We start from the raw sequence: 19,988 nt of genomic DNA on the forward strand, positions 1-19,988 counted from the left end.
ACTCAAATTTATATAGACAAAAATTAACAAGTTATTCTCTTTCTATTTTATTTCTGCTCTATTTTTGTTTGCCGCCTCCCTTTGAAAAGAGAATGCGCGTCATTATAACGTCATTTCCGCTCGGCCAGTCCGCCGAAGATGGCGACCTCCCTGGGCTCAAATACATACAACAGACAGAACTGGGAAGATTCGGTACGTTTTAATACTTCTCACACTAAACACACTGCGGCTTGCTTCAAAAAATGGGGTTTCCTATTAGCTCACTTTGAGAAAGCGTTTTAAAGAGAAAGGAGTAGAAAATAGTCCGCGCGCTCAGCTCGCCGCGTACGGTTTGAGTGTGTGTGTGTATAAATAATGTGAATTATTAAACAAGTTTACAGATATATTATCAGAACTAGAACATTAATTTCGCTACGCTTTTATCGCCTTAACATGAAGTTCAGTATTGTTAGTTGTGAGTTGATGTGTTGTGATGTGACGCGTTGTGACGTCATTATTAGGATCAAAATATTTGTTGATATTTAATTTTTATGATCACTTACACAGAGTTTAAACTTTAGGACATTTCCACCAGATTTCACCATTTTCTCATGTTTAGCCTATGGAGCAAAAACATGCTTTTTTCCTATTTTCTGTTTGCTTTATTATAGAGCACTGCAGGCCAATTGAATAAATGATGCAGCTAAAATTGTGTGGGTGTGTTGGATGTCGGCGTGTGTTTTGTATGTGTGTGTGTGTGTGTGTGTGTGTGTTGTGTGCACAAAAAACAACAACAGTGGCATTATGTAAACAAACTGGCATTTAAAGGGTTAAAATCCTGAAAATTAATGTATACTTGGTAGTTACGATCAGGTCTGATGTTGGTTAATAAATCTAAGCCAGTGAAAGTGGAAAATAATATTAATATATATATATAGTATTTTTATGTCAGTTTTTGACCTTTTGAGTAACTTTATTTTAAATTGACCCACAAGGGTTAAATAGTCTCTGTTACAGAACAGATTATTCAGATACAAGGGAATAATTCAAGAACTAAATAAGTGCCTAAATGACTTAAACACATACACACAAGAATATAGGAGTAAATTACTAAATAAATGAAGAAAAATTTATCATATCAAGCATAATAAAGGTATAAATGTGGGCATAAATTCAGCTGCAAACGCACATTTCAAGTTTTGATGGTCTAAAGGTTTGTGTACTTTCAAGGCATCGTTATGACATAAAGAAGAACAAAATATCTCATTGCCATACATGCAGTATTGGTTTGAGAATTTGTATTGGGAACCACCTTGTGTGTATATATATATATATATATATATATAGCTTTTTTTTGGATATGTTCAAGAAGACATCTCTAATTTATGACTGCACAGTTTCTCATTGTTAAGAATGTCCAATTCATATAAACAAGGCTTTATATATCACGCCATTGTTATTCATGACTCCACCTGCTCTGTTGTCTATATCAGAGTGCATTTGTGTCACCAAAAGTCAGCACATGCCGTTCTGTTTAAACAGGGCCAGTTAGTCAGTTGTCAAATTTTATGGCATCAGGATTAGGTTGAACACATAACTACCTTCACTGTTCCACACCCAAGTAACAGCCATTTTATCAGTAGTGTAGCTTGAATGCATACATTTTTAAGCTTGTTTCAAAAGTGCTGCTCTCCTCTGCTAGATATAAATGCTGTGATTGCTTAAACTATCTTTAGCTTCTCTAATGAGGTGAATGACATGGTAGAACCTGTTGAGAGAGTAATTTAGCATGAGCTGGAATTTATGCAGCATTTGGAAGCAGATACACCCCAGACTTTCATATTATCGCAGTTGCATTTATTTCCAGAGATACAAATTTGTATAAAGTCCATACGGTGGTGAAATTAATGGTTGTTGAATATGTTTGTTAGGGAATGTGTTGTTTTTAGAGTTAACTGACTTCATATATAATGTGTTTGTGTCAGTGTTGTTATCGTTAACAAAAACATACTTAAAAATGTTCGTTACCTGAGACAAAAATAGGGTAGCACTTTATTTTAATGTGTCCTTGTTACATATATATATATATATATATATATATGTAACAAGTATATATGTACATGTTGTTAATTAGTAATAATCAGTAATTACATTTGTAATTGCACTGTAACAAGGACACATTAAAACCAAATATGGAAACTTTCATAATTGGAAAATAATTTAAACTACAATCCAATTCTGATAAAGTTGGGACAGTATAAAAAAATGCTAATAAAAATAAAAAGGAGGGATTTGCAAATTTGATTCACCATGTGCTATATTGAAAGCAATACTTTGCGATGGCATGCTGGAAAATTCTGGGACGTCCCTGGAAAAGATGGCGTCTGGATGCCAGTACATGTTGCTCCAAAATGTATAAATATCTTTCTGCATTAATGGTGCCCTCACAAATGTGCAAGTTACCCATGCCATGGGCACTGACACACCCCTGGACCATAAAGACACTGCGCACTGACACAACAACCGGGCTTTTTTTCTTTTCTTTGAAGAATATGGGCTTGTCATACCACAAAACACGATTCCAGTGTACTACTTTCCATCTAAGATGAGACCAAGCCCAGAGAAGTTTGCAGCGCTTCCTGACAGTGTTGATGTACGGCTTCTCCTTTGCATAGTAAAGTCTTAACTTGCATCTGTTGATGCAGCTGCGAATGGTGATGACTGACAAAGGTTTACCGAAGTTATCATAAGCCCATGTCATGATATCCATTACAGATGAATCCAGTTTTTAAGACGGAGAGTATGTTTACATGGGCTGTTCTAATCAATCCACTGTGGGTTTTCATGCTTTCAGCCTCATTCTATGAATGGAATCCATGTGAGATCAGTAAAAGTCTGTTATAACCACTCTGATTGAATAGTAGTTGGGGTTGTGTGATATACCGGTAGACATGATAAACTGGTAGAAATTTGCCAAATGGTATACAATGCAAAATTGCCACACAAGAAATGTGTACAGCACATAACATGTACGCACACTCTGTTGATAAGTGGAGTGAAGCGGTGGGAATGCTCATTCCTCAAATTAATTTCGATGAAACGATAAAAGGAGATTATGCAGGAAAAATGGCATCTTCCTTGGTGTGGAATTGGTTTGGCTTTAGAAAACTCAATACCAAGCAGAAAACAGCGATTTGCAAGGTTTGTACATAGTGTATGTCGATATTCAGTATGTACATTATCTCACAAAAGTGAGTACACCCCTCACATTTTTGTAAATATTTGATTATATCTTGTCATGTGACAACACTGAAGAAATGACACTTTGCTACAATGTAATGTAGTGAGTGAACAGCTTGTATCACAGTATAAATTTGGTGTCCCCTCAAAATGACTCAACACACAGCCATTAATGGCTAAACCGCTGGCAACAAAAGTGAGTACACCCCACAGTGAAAATGTCCAAATTGGGCCCAAAGTGTCAATATTTTGTGCGGCCACCATTATTTTCCAGCACTGCTTTAACCCTCTTGGGCATGGAGTTCACCAGAGCTTGCCACTGGAGTCCTCTTCCACTCCTCCATGACGACATCACAGAGCTGGTGGATGTTAGAGACCTTGCGCTCCTCCACTTTCCATTTGAGGATGCTCAATAGGGTTTAGGTCTGGAGACATGCTTGGCCAGTCCATCACCTTCACCCTCAGCTTCTGTAGCAAGGCAGTGGTCGTCTTGGAGGTGTGTTTGGGGTCGTTATCATGCTGGAATACTGCCCTGCGGCCAAGTCTCCGAAGGGAGGGGATCATGCTCTGCTTTAGTATGTCACAGTACATGTAGGCATTCATGGTTCCCTCAATGAACTGTAGCTCCCCAGTGCCGGCAGCACTCATGCAGCCCCAGACCATGACATTCCCACCACCATGCTTGACTCTAGGCAAGACACACTTGTCTTTGTACTCCTCACCTGGTTGCCACCACTCATGCTTGACACCATCTGAACAAAATCTCATCAGACCACAGGAGATGGTCCAGTAATCCATGTGCTTAGTCTGCTTGTCTTCAGGAAACTGTTTGCGGGCTTTCTTGTGCATCATCTTTAGAAGAGGCTTCCTTCTGGAACGACAGCCATGAAGACCAATTTGATGCAGTGTGCGGCGTATGGTCTGAGCACTGACAGGCTGACCCCCCACCCCTCAACCTCTGCAGCATTGCTGGCAGCACTCATACGTCTATTTCCCAAAAACAACCTCTGGATATGACGCTGAGCACATGCACTCAACTTCTTTGGTCGACCATGGTGAGGCCTGTTCTGAGTGGAACCTGTCCTGTTAAACCGCTGTATGGTCTTGGCCACCGTGCTGCAGCTCAGTGTCAGGGTCTTGGCCATCTTCTTATAGCCTAGGCCATCTTTATGTTGAGCAACAAATCTTTTTTTCAGATCCTCAGAGTTCTTTGCCATGAGGTGCCATGTTGAACTTCCAGTGACCAGTATGAGGGAGTGTGAGAGCGATGACACCATATTGAATACACCTGCTCCCCATTCACACCTGAGACCTTGTAAATCTAACGAGTCAGATGACACCGGGGAGGGAAAATGGCAAATTGGGCCCAAATTGGACATTTTCACTTAGGGGTGTACTCACTTTTGTTGCCAGCGGTTTAGACATTAATGGCTGTGTGTTAAGTTATTTTGAGGGGACGGCAAATTTACACTGTGATACAAGCTGCTGTTCACTCACTACTTTACATTGTAGCAAAGTGTCATTTCTTCAGTGTTGTCACATGAAACGATATAATCAAATATTTACAAAAATGTGAGGGGTGTACTCACTTTTGTGAGATACTGTATATATCCATGTGCATGTGTCTGTAATTGGTCAGGGCTTCTCGTGAGACTGAGAGAAATGATGAAACGCATGGGTTTTCATGGACAGCTGAATGTGCCATTTAGATGAAAAGTCTAGTCAAGAAATGTCTAGAACACAAGCAAATGTCACTGAATCTGCTTCTGAGACCAATGAGAATGAATGAGCAAATTCAATGAGATTCATCCCACGCTTCAAACATGCCTCCCATCCAAACACGCGCAGCTGTGTTTTGTGCGAGTGTCCACAGACACACAATCTGAAACGCAAGTGTGCGTGAGTGTTGAAGTCATCCCAGACCCTTAATTTGTGCTCCAGTGACACAAAAATTGCAGATCACACCAGCTACTCATTCTGGTTTCTCTCAATGTCATGTGGGTTTTTTAAATTCACATCAAAACACTCTCTAAAATTCAGATAGAATAGTGTTTAATTCATTGACTGGATTACTCAATTACACATTGTGACATGGCTTAATATCTAATGCAAATTTATAGATTTTTCCAGAAAATAAATGTAACTTTATCGTGATATAAATCGTTATCGTGATATAAGACTTTGGTTATATCGCCCACCCCTATATGTAGTATATAATGTGTACGTTGTAATGTTTACATCATCCATTCATAGTGCTAATGCTAGCTGGCATTGTATGCATCTGTTATCCTCTTTTACTGTGTTTTATGATGGAATGTGTGAAAAAAGTCAACTTAAGATTTATCGATATATTGATTCTTAAAATCCAATTTTGATCTTTCACTCAATGCACAACCTTCTACTACATTGAGAGGAAATCGCCAAATTTCGTGCTATGCGACTAAAAGGAATATATATTGCAACTGGCTTGTAAATGTTTACATTTACACCCAGTAATTGTGTAGTTTAGTCATGAAGTGTTCAGCAGCGAGATTCTTTCACAGCGTGTTGAGTGAAAGTTGCTCCGTGTAATGTGTATCCAAGTCGAGATCCTTGCAACACATTTGTAATTGAATACTGTCTCTTTTAACACCTTTTCTGCTCTTTACTGTCAACTACAAAAAAACGTTTAATTGTAATCATGCATCGCATGATGAGGTAAAGCATTTCGAGTCCTCCGTAATTAACTTGCGCTCATTTAAAGGTGCTGTGTATAGAAATGCCGTTTTTTTAAAGAGACGTGTTCAACAAATCAACGTAAATACTTATGAATAGTTCAAATTATGCAATTTAACTATAAATATATAACAAAAATAATATATGAAATGTAATATCTTGTTGATTGAATACATGTATTTGTTCATTTTAAAAAGCCAAAATGTTACCAAAATGCTGAAAAATTAATGCAATAAAATGTGTAAAATGTATATTTTAATATATTCCTCGACCCATTCTTGCTCTTAAAGGATTAGGCTTTCTTTTGGAGGCTTCTGATATACTACAACATGATTGCCTCACCTGTTTCACACCATCTTATTGTTTCAACTCGTCAGATTGTTATTAGTCCTAAAATACACGTCTCAACTTTTTTGTAGCAAATTGTAGCAAAGTTTCATTTCTTCAGTGTTGTCAGTGGTGTCTAAACCGCTCTCAACTTTTTTGGAGGGTAATGCAATTATCTATTTTTTATATATAGTGTGTATATATATATATATATATATATATATAAGTAAAACATCAAAAATTGTGTTGTTGTACTGCTTTCAATATAGCACAGGTTGAATTGAATTCATGAGTACTTTTTGGTTTTATTAGCATTTTCTGTCCTGTCCCAACTTTTCCAGAAATGGGGTTGTAAAATCCATTTAATGACTCCAAAACGAACTACAATAAAATCAAAATGACCACAAGTTTATTCTTGGTGGTGGAATTGTGCGTTTGGCCATCCTGATTTAAAATGTATTTTCCTTTCAGGACTTTCCTATTCTCTGTCAAACATGTCTTGGGGAAAATCCTTACATTCGTATGGTAAGTAGATTTCGGTAACCAGTGTCCAGCATCTCTCTCAATAATGGATGAAATTGCACATAATGTTACAAGATATAAACGTTCCTTTCTCTTTTATAGACAAAGGAAAAGTACGGCAAAGAGTGCAAGGTGAAGTCAGTATCTTAAGTTTAGTGTATAGCTAAGTATTAACTAAAGATATCTAGCTTTCCGAAATATTTCCCAGATTAAAGGAAAGTCTTTTGAAACGTTTAAGTATTTCTTCCAGATATGTGCTCGTCCCTTCACTGTCTTCCGGTGGTGTCCTGGAGTGCGGATGCGTTTTAAGAAGACCGAAGTGTGTCAGACCTGCAGTAAGATGAAGAATGTCTGTCAGACGTGTTTACTGGATTTGGAGTACGGTAAGAGTTGCACACCAGAACTGTCTAGCAGAGGACATTTTGACTGAACAATCTGACTTCTATTCCCTACCGTAACATACAGTGATGGTCACATGCAAAATAATGATCTGTTAATTATCTGGGGTTGTCTTTTTTTTTTTTGTCTGTGTTTTGTAATTTCATTCTCTCTAGGTGTTTTTGCTTTACAGGTCTTCCAATCCAGGTCAGGGATACGGGTGTGTCCATTAAAGACGACATGCCGAAATCTGACGTGAACAAAGAATATTATATGCAGAACATAGAGAGAGAGGTGCGGTTTATTAACAGTATCCCACATCTAAGAAATCCATAAGTCTTGTGTTTGATGTTGTAATCTTGTACATACCAGTGTGCTGTGAATTTGGTTAGTTGTTTTCTTGAGTATTTTCAATTAGGTAAGACATGAACGCATGAAGTGTAATGGTGCGTTCAGATATAACGCGAAGCGAGCGTTTCGCACTGTGCGACTGTACATGCAAAGACGCAAATTTACACAGGGTGGCGCAAATGAAGCGAATGGCGTGACTCAAACACACAAAATCGCGCAAGTTTACATTTTTCAACTCGAGCGAAAAATCTGCCTGACATATTGTCGTGAAAACCTATCTGCATTGAAATTGACACAATGTCATACATGTACAGAGACCGGATGAACACACAAAATCGCTATCGCGGGAGTTGAAATTTGCATGACGCATTGTCGCCAAAGCTTATCAGCATTGAGATTGTCCGGATGTCACTGACGGACTGATGTTTAAACACACATTTATAATCCAGTCATAGAAGCCCCTCCGACTGTCCTTTTTCGGAAGAGATGGGGGGAATACTCGCGGGTTAGCATTTCTCACGCAAACACGAGTTTAAACGCACATTTATAATCCAGTCATAGAAGCCTCTTCGACTGTCCTTTTCCGGAAGAGAAGGGGGGATACTCGCGGATTAGCATTACTTGCGCGAACACGAGTTTAAACGCACATTTATAATCCAGTCATAGAAGCCCCTCCTCCTGTCCTTTTCCGGAAGAGAAGGGGATACTGAGTTAGCATTTCTCGCAAAACGAGTTTAAGCACATTTATAATCCAGTCATAGACTCCACTGTCCTTTTCGGAAGAAGGGGATACTCGGTTAGCATTTCACCAAACACGAGTTTAAACGCATTTATAATCCAGTCATAGAAGCCCCTCCGACTGTCCTTTTCCGGAAGAGAAGGGGGGAATACTCGCAGGTTAGCATTACTCACGCAAACACGAGTTTAAACGCACATTTATAATCCAGTCATAGAAGCCCCTCCTCCTGTCCTTTTCCGGAAGAGAAGGGGGAATACTCGCAGGTTAGCATTTCTCACGCAAACACGAGTTTAAACGCACATTTATAATCCAGTCATAGAAGCCCCTCCGACTGTCCTTTTCCGGAAGAGATGGGGGGAATACTCGCGGGTTAGCATTTCTCACGCAAACACGAGTTTAAACGCACATTTATAATCCAGTCATAGAAGCCCCTCCGACTGTCCTTTTCCGAAGAGAAGGGGGAATACTGCATGAGTTAGCATTACTCACGCAAACACGAGTTTAAACGCACATTTATAATCCAGTCATAGAAGCCCCTCCGACTGTCCTTTTCCGGAAGAGATGGGGGGAATACTCGCAGGTTAGCATTACTCACGCAAACACGAGTTTAAACGCACATTTATAATCCAGTCATAGAAGCCCCTCCGACTGTCCTTTTCCGGAAGAGAAGGGGGAATACTCGTGGATTAGCATTACTCACGCAAACACGAGTTTAAACGCACATTTATAATCCAGTCATAGAAGCCCCTCCGACTGTCCTTTTCCGGAAGAGAAGGGGGGGTACTCGCGGATTAGCATTTCTCACGCAAACACGAGTTTAAACACACATTTATAATCCAGTCATAGAAGCCCCTCCTCCTGTCCTTTTCCGGAAGAGATGGGGGGAATACTCGCGGGTTAGCATTACTCACGCAAACACGAGTTTAAACACACATTTATAATCCAGTCATAGAAGCCCCTCCTCCTGTCCTTTTCCGGAAGAGATGGGGGGAATACTCGCAGGTTAGCATTACTCACGCGAACACGAGTTTAAACACACATTTATAATCCAGTCATAGAAGCCCCTCCTCCTGTCCTTTTCCGGAAGAGATGGGGGGAATACTCGCGGGTTAGCATTTCTCACGCAAACACGAGTTTAAACGCACATTTATAATCCAGTCATAGAAGCCCCTCCGACTGTCCTTTTCCGGAAGAGAAGGGGGGGTACTCGTGGATTAGCATTTCTCACGCAAACACGAGTTTAAACACACATTTATAATCCAGTCATAGAAGCCCCTCCGACTGTCCTTTTCCGGAAGAGAAGGGGGTACTCGCGGATTAGCATTTCTCACGCAAACACGAGTTTAAACACACATTTATAATCCAGTCATAGAAGCCCCTCCGACTGTCCTTTTCCGGAAGAGAAGGGGGAATACTGCATGGTTAGCATTACTCACGCGAACACGCAGTTTAAACGCACATTTATAATCCAGTCATAGAAGCCCTCCTCCTGTCCTTTTCCCGAAGAGAAGGGGGAATACTCGTGGTTAGCATTTCTCACGTAAACACGAGTTTAAACGCACATTTATAATCCAGTCATAGAAGCCCTCCTCCTGTCCTTTTCCGGAAGAGATGGGGAATACTCGTGGATTAGCATTTCTCACGCAAACACGTAGTTTAAACACACATTTATAATCCAGTCATAGAAGCCCTCCCACTGTCCTTTTCCGAAGAGAAGGGGGATACTCGTGGATTAGCATTTCTCACGCAAACACGAGTTTAAACACACATTTATAATCCAGTCATAGAAGCCCCTCCGACTGTCCTTTTCCGGAAGAGAAGGGGGATACTCGTGGATTAGCATTTCTCACGCTAAACACGAAGTTTAAACACACATTTATAATCCAGTCATAGAAGCCCCTCCGACTGTCCTTTTCCGGAAGAGAAGGGGGTACTCGTGGATTAGCATTTCTCACATAAACACGAGTTTAAACACACATTTATAATCCAGTCATAGAAGCCCCTCCGACTGTCCTTTTCCGGAAGAGAAGGGGGTACTCATGGATTAGCATTTCTCACGCAAACACGAGTTTAAACACACATTTATAATCCAGTCATAGAAGCCCCTCCGACTGTCCTTTTCCGGAAGAGAAGGGGGGATACTCGCGGGTTAGCATTACTTGCACGAACACGAGTTTAAACGCACATTTATAATCCAGTCATAGAAGCCCCTCCTCCTGTTCTTTTCCGGAAGAGAAGGGGAATACTCGCGGGTTAGCATTTCTCACGTAAACACGCAGTTTAAACGCACATTTATAATCCAGTCATAGAAGCCCCTCCTCCTGTCCTTTTCCGAAGAGAAGGGGGGATACTCGCGGATTAGCATTTCTCACGCAAACACGAGTTTAAACGCACATTTATAATCCAGTCATAGAAGCCCCTCCTACTGTTCTTTTCTGGAAGAGAAGGGGGAATACTCGCGGGTTAGCATTTCTCACGCAAACACGAGTTTAAACGCACATTTATAATCCAGTCATAGAAGCCCCTCCGACTGTCCTTTTCCGGAAGAGAAGGGGGGGTACTCGTGGATTAGCATTTCTCACGCAAACACGAGTTTAAACACACATTTATAATCCAGTCATAGAAGCCCCTCCGACTGTCCTTTTCCGGAAGAGAAGGGGGATACTGCATGATTAGCATTACTCACGCAAACACGCAGTTTAAACGCACATTTATAATCCAGTCATAGAAGCCCCTCCGACTGTCCTTTTCCGGAAGAGAAGGGGAATACTGCATGATTAGCATTACTCACGCATAAACACGAGTTTAAACGCACATTTATAATCCAGTCATAGAAGCCCCTCCGACTGTCCTTTTCCGGAAGAGAAGGGGGTACTCATGGATTAGCATTTCTCGCAAACACGAGTTTAAACACACATTTATAATCCAGTCATAAAGCCCTCCGACTGTCCTTTTCCGAAGAGAAGGGGATACTGTGGTTAGCATTACTTGCACGAACACGAGTTTAAACGCACATTTATAATCCAGTCATAGAAGCCCCTCCTCCTGTTCTTTTCCGGAAGAGAAGGGGGAATACTCGCGGGTTAGCATTTCTCACGCAAACACGAGTTTAAACGCACATTTATAATCCAGTCATAGAAGCCCCTCCTCCTGTCCTTTTCCGGAAGAGATGGGGGGAATACTCGCAGGTTAGCATTACTCACGCGAACACGAGTTTAAACACACATTTATAATCCAGTCATAGAAGCCCCTCCTCCTGTCCTTTTCCGAAGAGATGGGGGAATACTCATGAGTTAGCATTTCTCACGCAAACACGCAGTTTAAACGCACATTTATAATCCAGTCATAGAAGCCCCTCCGACTGTCCTTTTCCGGAAGAGAAGGGGGAATACTCGCGGATTAGCATTTCTCACGCAAACACGAGTTTAAACACACATTTATAATCCAGTCATAGAAGCCCCTCCGACTGTCCTTTTCCGGAAGAGAAGGGGAATACTCATGGATTAGCATTTCTCACGCAAACACGAGTTTAAACACACATTTATAATCCAGTCATAGAAGCCCCTCCGACTGTCCTTTTCCGGAAGAGAAGGGGGGGTACTCGCGGATTAGCATTTCTCACGCAAACACGAGTTTAAACACACATTTATAATCCAGTCATAGAAGCCCCTCCTCCTGTCCTTTTCCGGAAGAGAAGGGGGAATACTCGCGGGTTAGCATTACTTGCGCGAACACGTGTTTAAACGCACATTTATAATCCAGTCATAGAAGCCCCTCCTACTGTTCTTTTCCGGAAGAGAAGGGGGGATACTCGCGGGTTAGCATTACTCGCGCGAACGTGTTTAAACACATTTATAATGGTAAATGGTCTGCACTTATATAGTGCTTTTTTAACCTTAGAGTTTACCAAAGCGCTTTACACTGTGTCCCACACATTCACACACACACACACTCATAAACACAATGGCGGCAGAGCTGCCATGCAAGGCACTAGCCTACCATTGGGAGCAACTTGACCATAAGAGAAAAACACTTTTAAGAAGATCTAGTTGCATACGTTTTATGTAAACTCTTGAATTATGTCTGTTTCAGATCCAGAACTCTGATGGCACCAGGCCGGTGGGTATGCTGGGTAAAGCTCAGAACCCCAGTGACATGCTGCTGAAGTTGGCACGCACCACGCCGTACTACAAACGCAACAGACCCCATATCTGCTCTTTTTGGGTGAAGGGAGAATGTAAGAGAGGAGAGGAGTGTCCATACAGGTCAGAGTCTCGACCCAGAGTTGGTTTCATCTATTTCAAGGGGGAATGAGAATTCAATCCTGTAATATTGCAATCTCTAGTTCAAGTTCAAGGTGAAAGTATGTTGTAATCTTGATGACCGTCTGAACGATGTCGCTCTTGTAGCAATGCATTACAGAACCATGTTCTTTAAAATAACCTATTTCTCATCAGGCACGAAAAGCCCACAGACCCTGATGATCCTCTTGCTGATCAGAACATTAAAGATCGTTTTTATGGCACTAACGACCCAGTGGCTGATAAACTGCTCAAGAGAGCGACCACCATGCCTCGCCTGGACCCGCCCGATGACAAGACTATTACCACATTGTATATAGGAGGTTTAGGAGAAAACGTCACTGACTCCGAGCTCAGGTGAGAGCATCTTCCAAAATATTCGTCCTGAGAGTTTACAATTCTTTTAATTCTTGTCAAATTTTGATATCACCAAATCTTAAAGTTTGTTTTCCGTATGTTGCAGTAATTTTTTCATAAACTTAATGCTGTTTTGACATTGATACAAAACGTATGTTCGGAATGACATACTTCCCTATTCTTTGTGATAAAGTTCTGTTAAATTTCTGTATGCATGTATACACTACAACATTTGCCAAATGCGTCGTATAGTACCGGAGCACAATGCATGACATACTGTATCATATAATTCAATGTGACAAACAAATTGTAAGCCAGAAATGAACTGTGACATCTCCTAAATGATCGTACTGGAAATGTACAATTTGTTATGTTGTTCAATTTTACAGTATTGGATTGAAAGTAAAATATTCAGAATAAATAGTGTTTACTTATGAGAGAATCTTGTAAATATATATATATATATATATATTATGCAATATGCCAGTATTCCATTCCAAACATAACTAAATTCAGTGTTTAATGTATACTGTAATAAAAAGTTTATGTTCAACCCTCTGGAGAAAGAATCGCCATTGGCCATTACATTTTTGTTTGTACTCTCCAGACTTTTGATGAAATGTAAATGTTATGCAACTGAAAAAGATATTAAGTAGACAGAGAAGAGGGCAATTTCACATATATATATATATATATATATACACACACACACACACACACACACACACACTCACTAGGACTGTCAATTGATTACAATTTTACACCTGCGTCAGACATGCTTGTGTAGCGTCTCGGGTGTGTTGCATCATAAACATAAAAATTTAAGGTCACTGTGTCAAGTTAAATATAGTTTAATACTCAATCTTTAAACACATCTTGAGATCTGTTAGTTCGGATTTGCGCTCCATCAAGTGTTTAGGACGCAAGAATGTAACGCATGTCTGTGTTGTGGGTTGTTTTCTTCACTGTATAAACTGTGTGTTGCTCACTTTCACTTACTGCCCCCTGGAGTAAACAGGTGGTACTACAAGCTTGCATTTCTCAGGAATCTTCCATATTATGGTGCGATTAATTGCGTAAATAAAAAAAATTGCATTATTTCTTGTCAAATTAATTGCACTGAATTAACACGTTAAATCGACAGCCCTAATAAATAAATATATATATATATAGTATTCATATACTGTAAATGACTTCACGCAATATAGTATGTGGGATTTTATTTTATATTACGCTTTTCGTAATTTTAATCATATTTTAGATTTTTTTAAATGTAAAAATTCCACAATGTATCAATTTATATGATGTCATGAAATTGCATTTTTAATAATGATACAAACTGTTGTCACTATTTTAAATTTCATACACCTTTATTAACAAAATATTCACAAGGTTGGAACCAAATAATGAACATCGAATTACACATAACAATTATTTAATTATTATATTCTAAAATGTAAATGCTACTATATCAAAACTACTATGCAAAAAAAAAATATATAAAAAATATCAAACCCCTGAATAGATGCGGCACAAGCATATTTGTTAAACTCTTTAATATTTTTCAATGTTTTCTGACGTTAACACATTTTATTATTGTAAAATGTGCCTTTTATAAAATATTTATGTATTTACAAATCTATTACATTTACTACATTTTGATACATTTATTTGCACTTGTGCAATTTACATTGAGTTTACAGCACTAAATTGTTACTGTTTCTTTAAGAGAACTGGCAGCAGTTCCAAGCAAGTGTTTAGGGTTGAATGAGTGCAGTGCACATTAATGAGAGAGAAGTTGCACGATTGTTTTTATCTCATCCGTGCAATCTGTGTTTAGAATTAAAGTTTCTTTTAACCTTTTTGATCACGAACTGACTGGAAATTGAGTGCGTGGATCTCGTCTTTGAACACACAATACACGGGACGAAGCAAAAGGAAACTTTTACTTGTGAATTACTCGCGATGTAGAGGGCTGCTTTTCAAGTATGCATGTTTATGTCCTTTACCATCTGAAACACTCCAGGTAAAACACATTTCCTCATCTTTACCTGCAGGAATAATTTGTATCAGTTTGGCGAGATTCGGACCATCACGCTGGTTCAGCGGCAGCAGTGCGCGTTTGTTCAGTTCGCCACGCGCCAGGGGGCAGAACTCGCAGCAGAGAAATCCTTCAACAAGCTCATCATTAATGGCCGCAGGCTGGCGGTGAAGTGGGGTCGCTCTCAGGCCGCTAAAGGCAAAGAGGTCAAGGAGGGTTTCAGTGAGATGGGCACCAGACTGGAGCCAGTACCAGGTCTACCAGCAGGTATGTGTTTCTGTGTCTATTACTGACAGATTACTTTATTTGAAAGTCAGGGCTGTGTTGTATATTATAGTGTGATGAAGCACAACATTTTGCTTTGCAGCGCTTCCGCTTCCTCCAGCTCTGGAGGATGAAGCCACAGCCAACTACTTTAATCTGGACCCAAGCAGTTCTCCAACAGTTATGAACATCAGTCTACCCCCTCCACCTGGTCTACCAAACCCACCACCACCAGGTATACAGCATAACATAGCTCAACCCTGTATAGTCCCAGCCTCAGACGGCATGCCCAAGAGCAGCTGCCATGAAAATTCACGAGGTTCTGGACCATATTTTTCAATGCTGTGTGAAGCATTTAGTTGCAAGCAAACTAGATATTCATGAGGAGAACTGCATATTATAGTTTGCTTTCTAACTTTGAATAATCAGTACTTATTGCTATTGGATGGACAGAAATTATGAACAAAATCTGTTACGGTTGGGAGCCGGAGGTAAAACATCTTTCAATGGGAATTATTTACACTGATCAGCCACAACATTAAAACCACCTGCCTAACATTGTGTAGGTCCCACTCATGCCACCAAAACGGCACCAACTCTTATACCAGAACAGCATTCTGAGATTATATTCTTCTCAGCACAATTGTACAGAGTGGTTATCTGAGTTACTGTAGACTTTGCCAGTTCAAACCAGTCTGGCCATTATCTGTTGACCTCTCTCATCAACAAGACATTTCCATCCCTCATATCCCAGGACATCAGCAGTTACAGAAATACTCACACCAGCCCGTCTGGCACCAACAATCATGCCACTGTCCAAATCACTGAGATCAAATTTTTGACCATTCTGATGGTTGATGTGAACATTAACTGAAGCTCCTGACCCGTATATGCATGATTTTATGCTCTGCACTGCTGCCACATGATGGGCTGATAAGATAATCACATGGATGATTGTTGGTGCCAGATGGGCTGGTTTGAGTATTTCTGTAACTGCTGATCTCCTGGGATGTTCTTGCACAACAGTCTCTAGAATTTACTCCGAATGGTGCCAAAAACAAAAATCATCCAGTGAGCGGCAGTTCTGTAGATGGAAACACCTTGTTGATGATAGTTCATCATTTACTCACTCTCATGCCATCTCAGATGTTTATGACTTTTTTTTTTCTTCTGCAGAACACAAATTAAGATTTTTAGTAGACTAAAAATCTCTGTAGCTTTGTTGGTCCTCACAATGCAAGTGAATGGTGACCAGAAATCAGAAGGTCCAAATAGGACATGAAGGCATATAAAAGTAATCCATATGACTCCAGTGGTTTAATCCAAAACTTCAGAAGTGATATGATACGTGTGGATGAGAAACAGATCAATATTTCAGTCATTGTTTTTACCATCAATCTCCTCCTTTTGACCAGCCTGACCAATAGGTAGCTGAATGTGAATGTGAAAGTGAAAGTGTAGATTTTCAGCAAAAAAGAACTTGAATATTGATCTGTTATCACCCACATCTGTCATATCGCTTCTGAAGACATTGATTAAACCCTGAAGTTTTATGGATTACTTTTATGCTGCCTTTATGTCCTTTTTGGAGCTTCAAAGTTCTGGTCAGTATTTACTTGCATTGTATGGACCTACAAAGCGGAGATATTTTTTAAAAATCTTCAGTTCTGCAGTAGAAAGAAAGTCATACCCATCTGAGATGGGATGAGGGTGAGTAAATGATGGGAGAATGTTAATTTTTGGGTGAACCATACCTTTTAAGAATCATTAATGGAACCGTTTAGAGGTCTTAAAATTCCCGTACCAAAAAACATATTCATTTTTGTTCTTATTTCTCACGTGTTTTGTGTGTTTGCCGTTTCCCTAGGCTGTTGTACCATACTTTGAAAGCTGTTTCTACTCTCTATTGTTGCGGTATCATTGATTTCAGATTTACGTCCTCCTTAACAGCACATAAAAACAAAACCAACTGCGATTGGCCTGTTTATATGTCTGTGAAACGGTCTCTTCTTGTCTAAGTGGGCCGTTCTTGGCCAGAATAAGCAGCAGTCTGGACCAGAATTGATACTGAAGACTGTAAAACGGTTTTAAAACTCTTGTGTTTTCAGGTTTTGGACCTCCAATGTTCCACCCCATGGGTCCTCCTCCACCTCCTCCGATGGGATTGAGACCACCAGGCCTCATCCATTACCCTTCCCAGGATCCTCAGCGCATGGGCGCACACGCTGCAATTCGTCACGCTGATTGATTGACTCCTCCCATTTGGACTCGATTAGCCAATCGGCTGTAGCGTGTGGAGGGGTCATGCTAAGCCTCTCTTGTGATGTCATCAGAGGGTGGAGTCTGATGTTTGACATCATACAGAGTGATTAGAAAATGGATCACCCGGCCTGTTTCTTTGAAAATTGCCAGGAAGTGTCTGGTAGTTTAACTGGGCGACCTTGTTTTGAGCACAATGCCAAGTGGATTGCAGTCATGTTGTATGTATTAAAAAAAAAGCTTTTTTCCTTATCCACTTTGTTTATGACTTGACATATAAACATGCCCTTGTTATTTGCATATCTTACTCTAGACAGAAAAACAACTTTATCTGTCATAGTTATAAGCAGGGAATTGAAAGTGCACTGCTATCATTATCTTTCATGAACATTAAAACCCAGCTGTCATAAAAATGTGCCATGTGCTCTGTTTTATGATATACAGACCCAAAGAAGTATTTGAACACTGCATGAATCACAAAATATCAAACCGAGTAACATTGTAAAGTCAGACAGTGAAACACACTTTTTTTTGGAGGGTTTAAAGGCAGAAATTTGAAGTTTATCATTTTATAAAAGCACTTTAATTAACTTGTCTATTAAAACTTGTGTATTATTTGAGATGTAAAGTTGTTTAAATACGTTTTACGGTTATTTAAGGGTTTTAGGGTTTATAGTGCTATGTCGTCATGGCAACGAACTTGTGAAATGTAATATAACTTTTCACATAAAAGTTTAATAAGCAAATGTATCACTCAAATCATGTTAACACGTATTGTTTACATCTTGTGGCTTTTAAAACTGAGTATTTTCAAGTTTACACATTGGCCCCATTCACTTCCATTGTAAGCAGGCTCGAGTAACCCCGCTGCTGAAGAAACCCGCACTTAACGCCACACAAATAGAACACTACAGACCAGTCTCTCTCATCCCATTCATTGCAAAAACACTTGAAAGGGCAGTATTAAATAAAATCTCTGCCTATCTCTCACAGAACAAGCTGCTGGATGACAATCAGTCAGACTTCAGAAGTAGACACTCCACCGAGACTGCCCTGCTGTCTGTCACGGAGACAGGCTAAAGCTGAATCTAGATCATCCGCTCTGATTCTGCTAGACCTTTCTGCAGCCTTTGACACAGTCAACCATCAGATCCTACTCTCCACCCTCTCTTCGCTGGGCATCACCGGGACTGTGCTTGACTGGTTGACCTCCTATCTCTCAGGTAGATCCTTCAAGGTAGCCTGGAGAGGTGAGGGTACCTCAGGGTTCGGTGCTTGGGCCACTTCTCTTCTCTATATACACAACATCACTGGGACCCATCATTCAGGTGCATGGTTTCTCTTACCACTGCTACGCTTAAGACACGCAACTCTACTTGTCTTTCCAGCCCAACGACACCACAGTGACTGCTCGAATCACAGCCTGCCTGGCAGACATCTAGGTCTGCATCAAGGAACCGGTAACTCAATCCAGCCAAGACCGAACTCCTTGTCTTTCCAGCCAACCCAGCTGTTGGGCACAATATAGGTAGAATGACATTCCCAACTCCATCCGTGAAGCTGACACACTCTCTGTCTGTCCAAAATATGACTTAAAACAAATCTTTTCCATGAGCACTTTAAAATCTTGTTGCACTTTAATCTGTTTTGAATGCTATTCTGATGCTAGTGAAACTTTGTAGTATGGCACTTTTCATACCACTGTCTACTTAAGATGATTCGCTGATGTTTTCCTCTTTTGTAAGTTGCTTTGGATAAAAGTGTCTGCCAAATGAATAAATGTGTTTCACTGGAACCCAGATTGTTTTTAAAGAAAATTGTTTTTACCACAAATGCTGTCGATTGAGCTTAACTTGTATTGAACCCGGAATATTCCTTCAAATATTGACTTCAAACATCCACTAAAAATGACCTAGATAGATATCAGTTGTTTAGAAGACATTGCAAAAATGAAGTTCTGATAAAAGCAAATCTTTTGCAGCACTTGACAGTAGATGACACTTGCTTTGATAAGTTGCTGCTATTCAATGCAATTAAATTCATACATTTAAAATGGCCAAATATTTTCTGGGGAAACCGTACGTTTGTGCATTTAGAAAAACTTAGGCAAACATTTTCTTGCATGTTGCGTGTATACAGCTATGAAATGAAATGGTAAATTTGTATCTGTTAAATACTTTGTACAATTGTCTGTTTCCCAGGAGAGCTAATGCTCTGTAGACGACTTCCATTTATTCTGCCCTGATATCCTATTTCCTGTATGTATTTATCGTGAGCAGTGTTGTCATTAAGTTTAATTTAGACTTTTAAATGTCTTAAGTCTAAACTTTCGACTGCTCTCCTTTAAAGTGCCCTCCCCAGGTCATCTTTCACCAGCTGCGAACATATCAGGATAGTCAAAATGTGGATTGCGCAGGTCTTTATGTTGCAACAGTGTTTCTTTTCCTCTTATATGGCAGGTCGATTACAGGTCATTTGACTCTGGTGAGTATCTGGCACCCCATCCCTGCGGGGC

At 40.0% G+C, this 19,988-nt stretch overlaps 1 protein-coding gene across 3 annotated transcripts; it reads left to right on the top strand.

Moving 5' to 3' along the window:
• Positions 1-131: 131 nt before the first annotated feature.
• LOC127663042 (pre-mRNA-splicing factor RBM22-like) lies at positions 132-19,253 on the top strand. Of its 3 annotated transcripts, XR_007972955.1 has the most exons (12): positions 132-192; positions 6,733-6,786; positions 6,886-6,915; positions 7,034-7,166; positions 7,355-7,455; positions 12,344-12,516; positions 12,709-12,909; positions 14,967-15,217; positions 15,318-15,449; positions 17,323-17,694; positions 18,467-18,696; positions 18,862-19,251. XR_007972955.1 is itself a non-coding variant. In XM_052154440.1 (10 exons), exons 1-10 carry the CDS (start codon positions 139-141, stop codon positions 17,460-17,462), a joined length of 1,269 nt encoding a protein of 422 aa, XP_052010400.1. In that variant the 5' UTR covers positions 132-138; the 3' UTR covers positions 17,463-18,421. The 3 variants fall into 3 exon arrangements, 1 of the variants encoding a protein (XP_052010400.1); XR_007972954.1 differs by having other exon boundaries at positions 18,467-19,253; XM_052154440.1 differs by lacking the exons at positions 18,467-18,696; positions 18,862-19,251 and having other exon boundaries at positions 17,323-18,421.
• The last annotated feature ends 735 nt before the right edge of the window (positions 19,254-19,988 follow it).

Source organism: Xyrauchen texanus, chromosome 23 (assembly GCF_025860055.1).
Source record: "Xyrauchen texanus isolate HMW12.3.18 chromosome 23, RBS_HiC_50CHRs, whole genome shotgun sequence".
In the NCBI taxonomy this organism is placed as follows: domain Eukaryota; kingdom Metazoa; phylum Chordata; class Actinopteri; order Cypriniformes; family Catostomidae; genus Xyrauchen; species Xyrauchen texanus.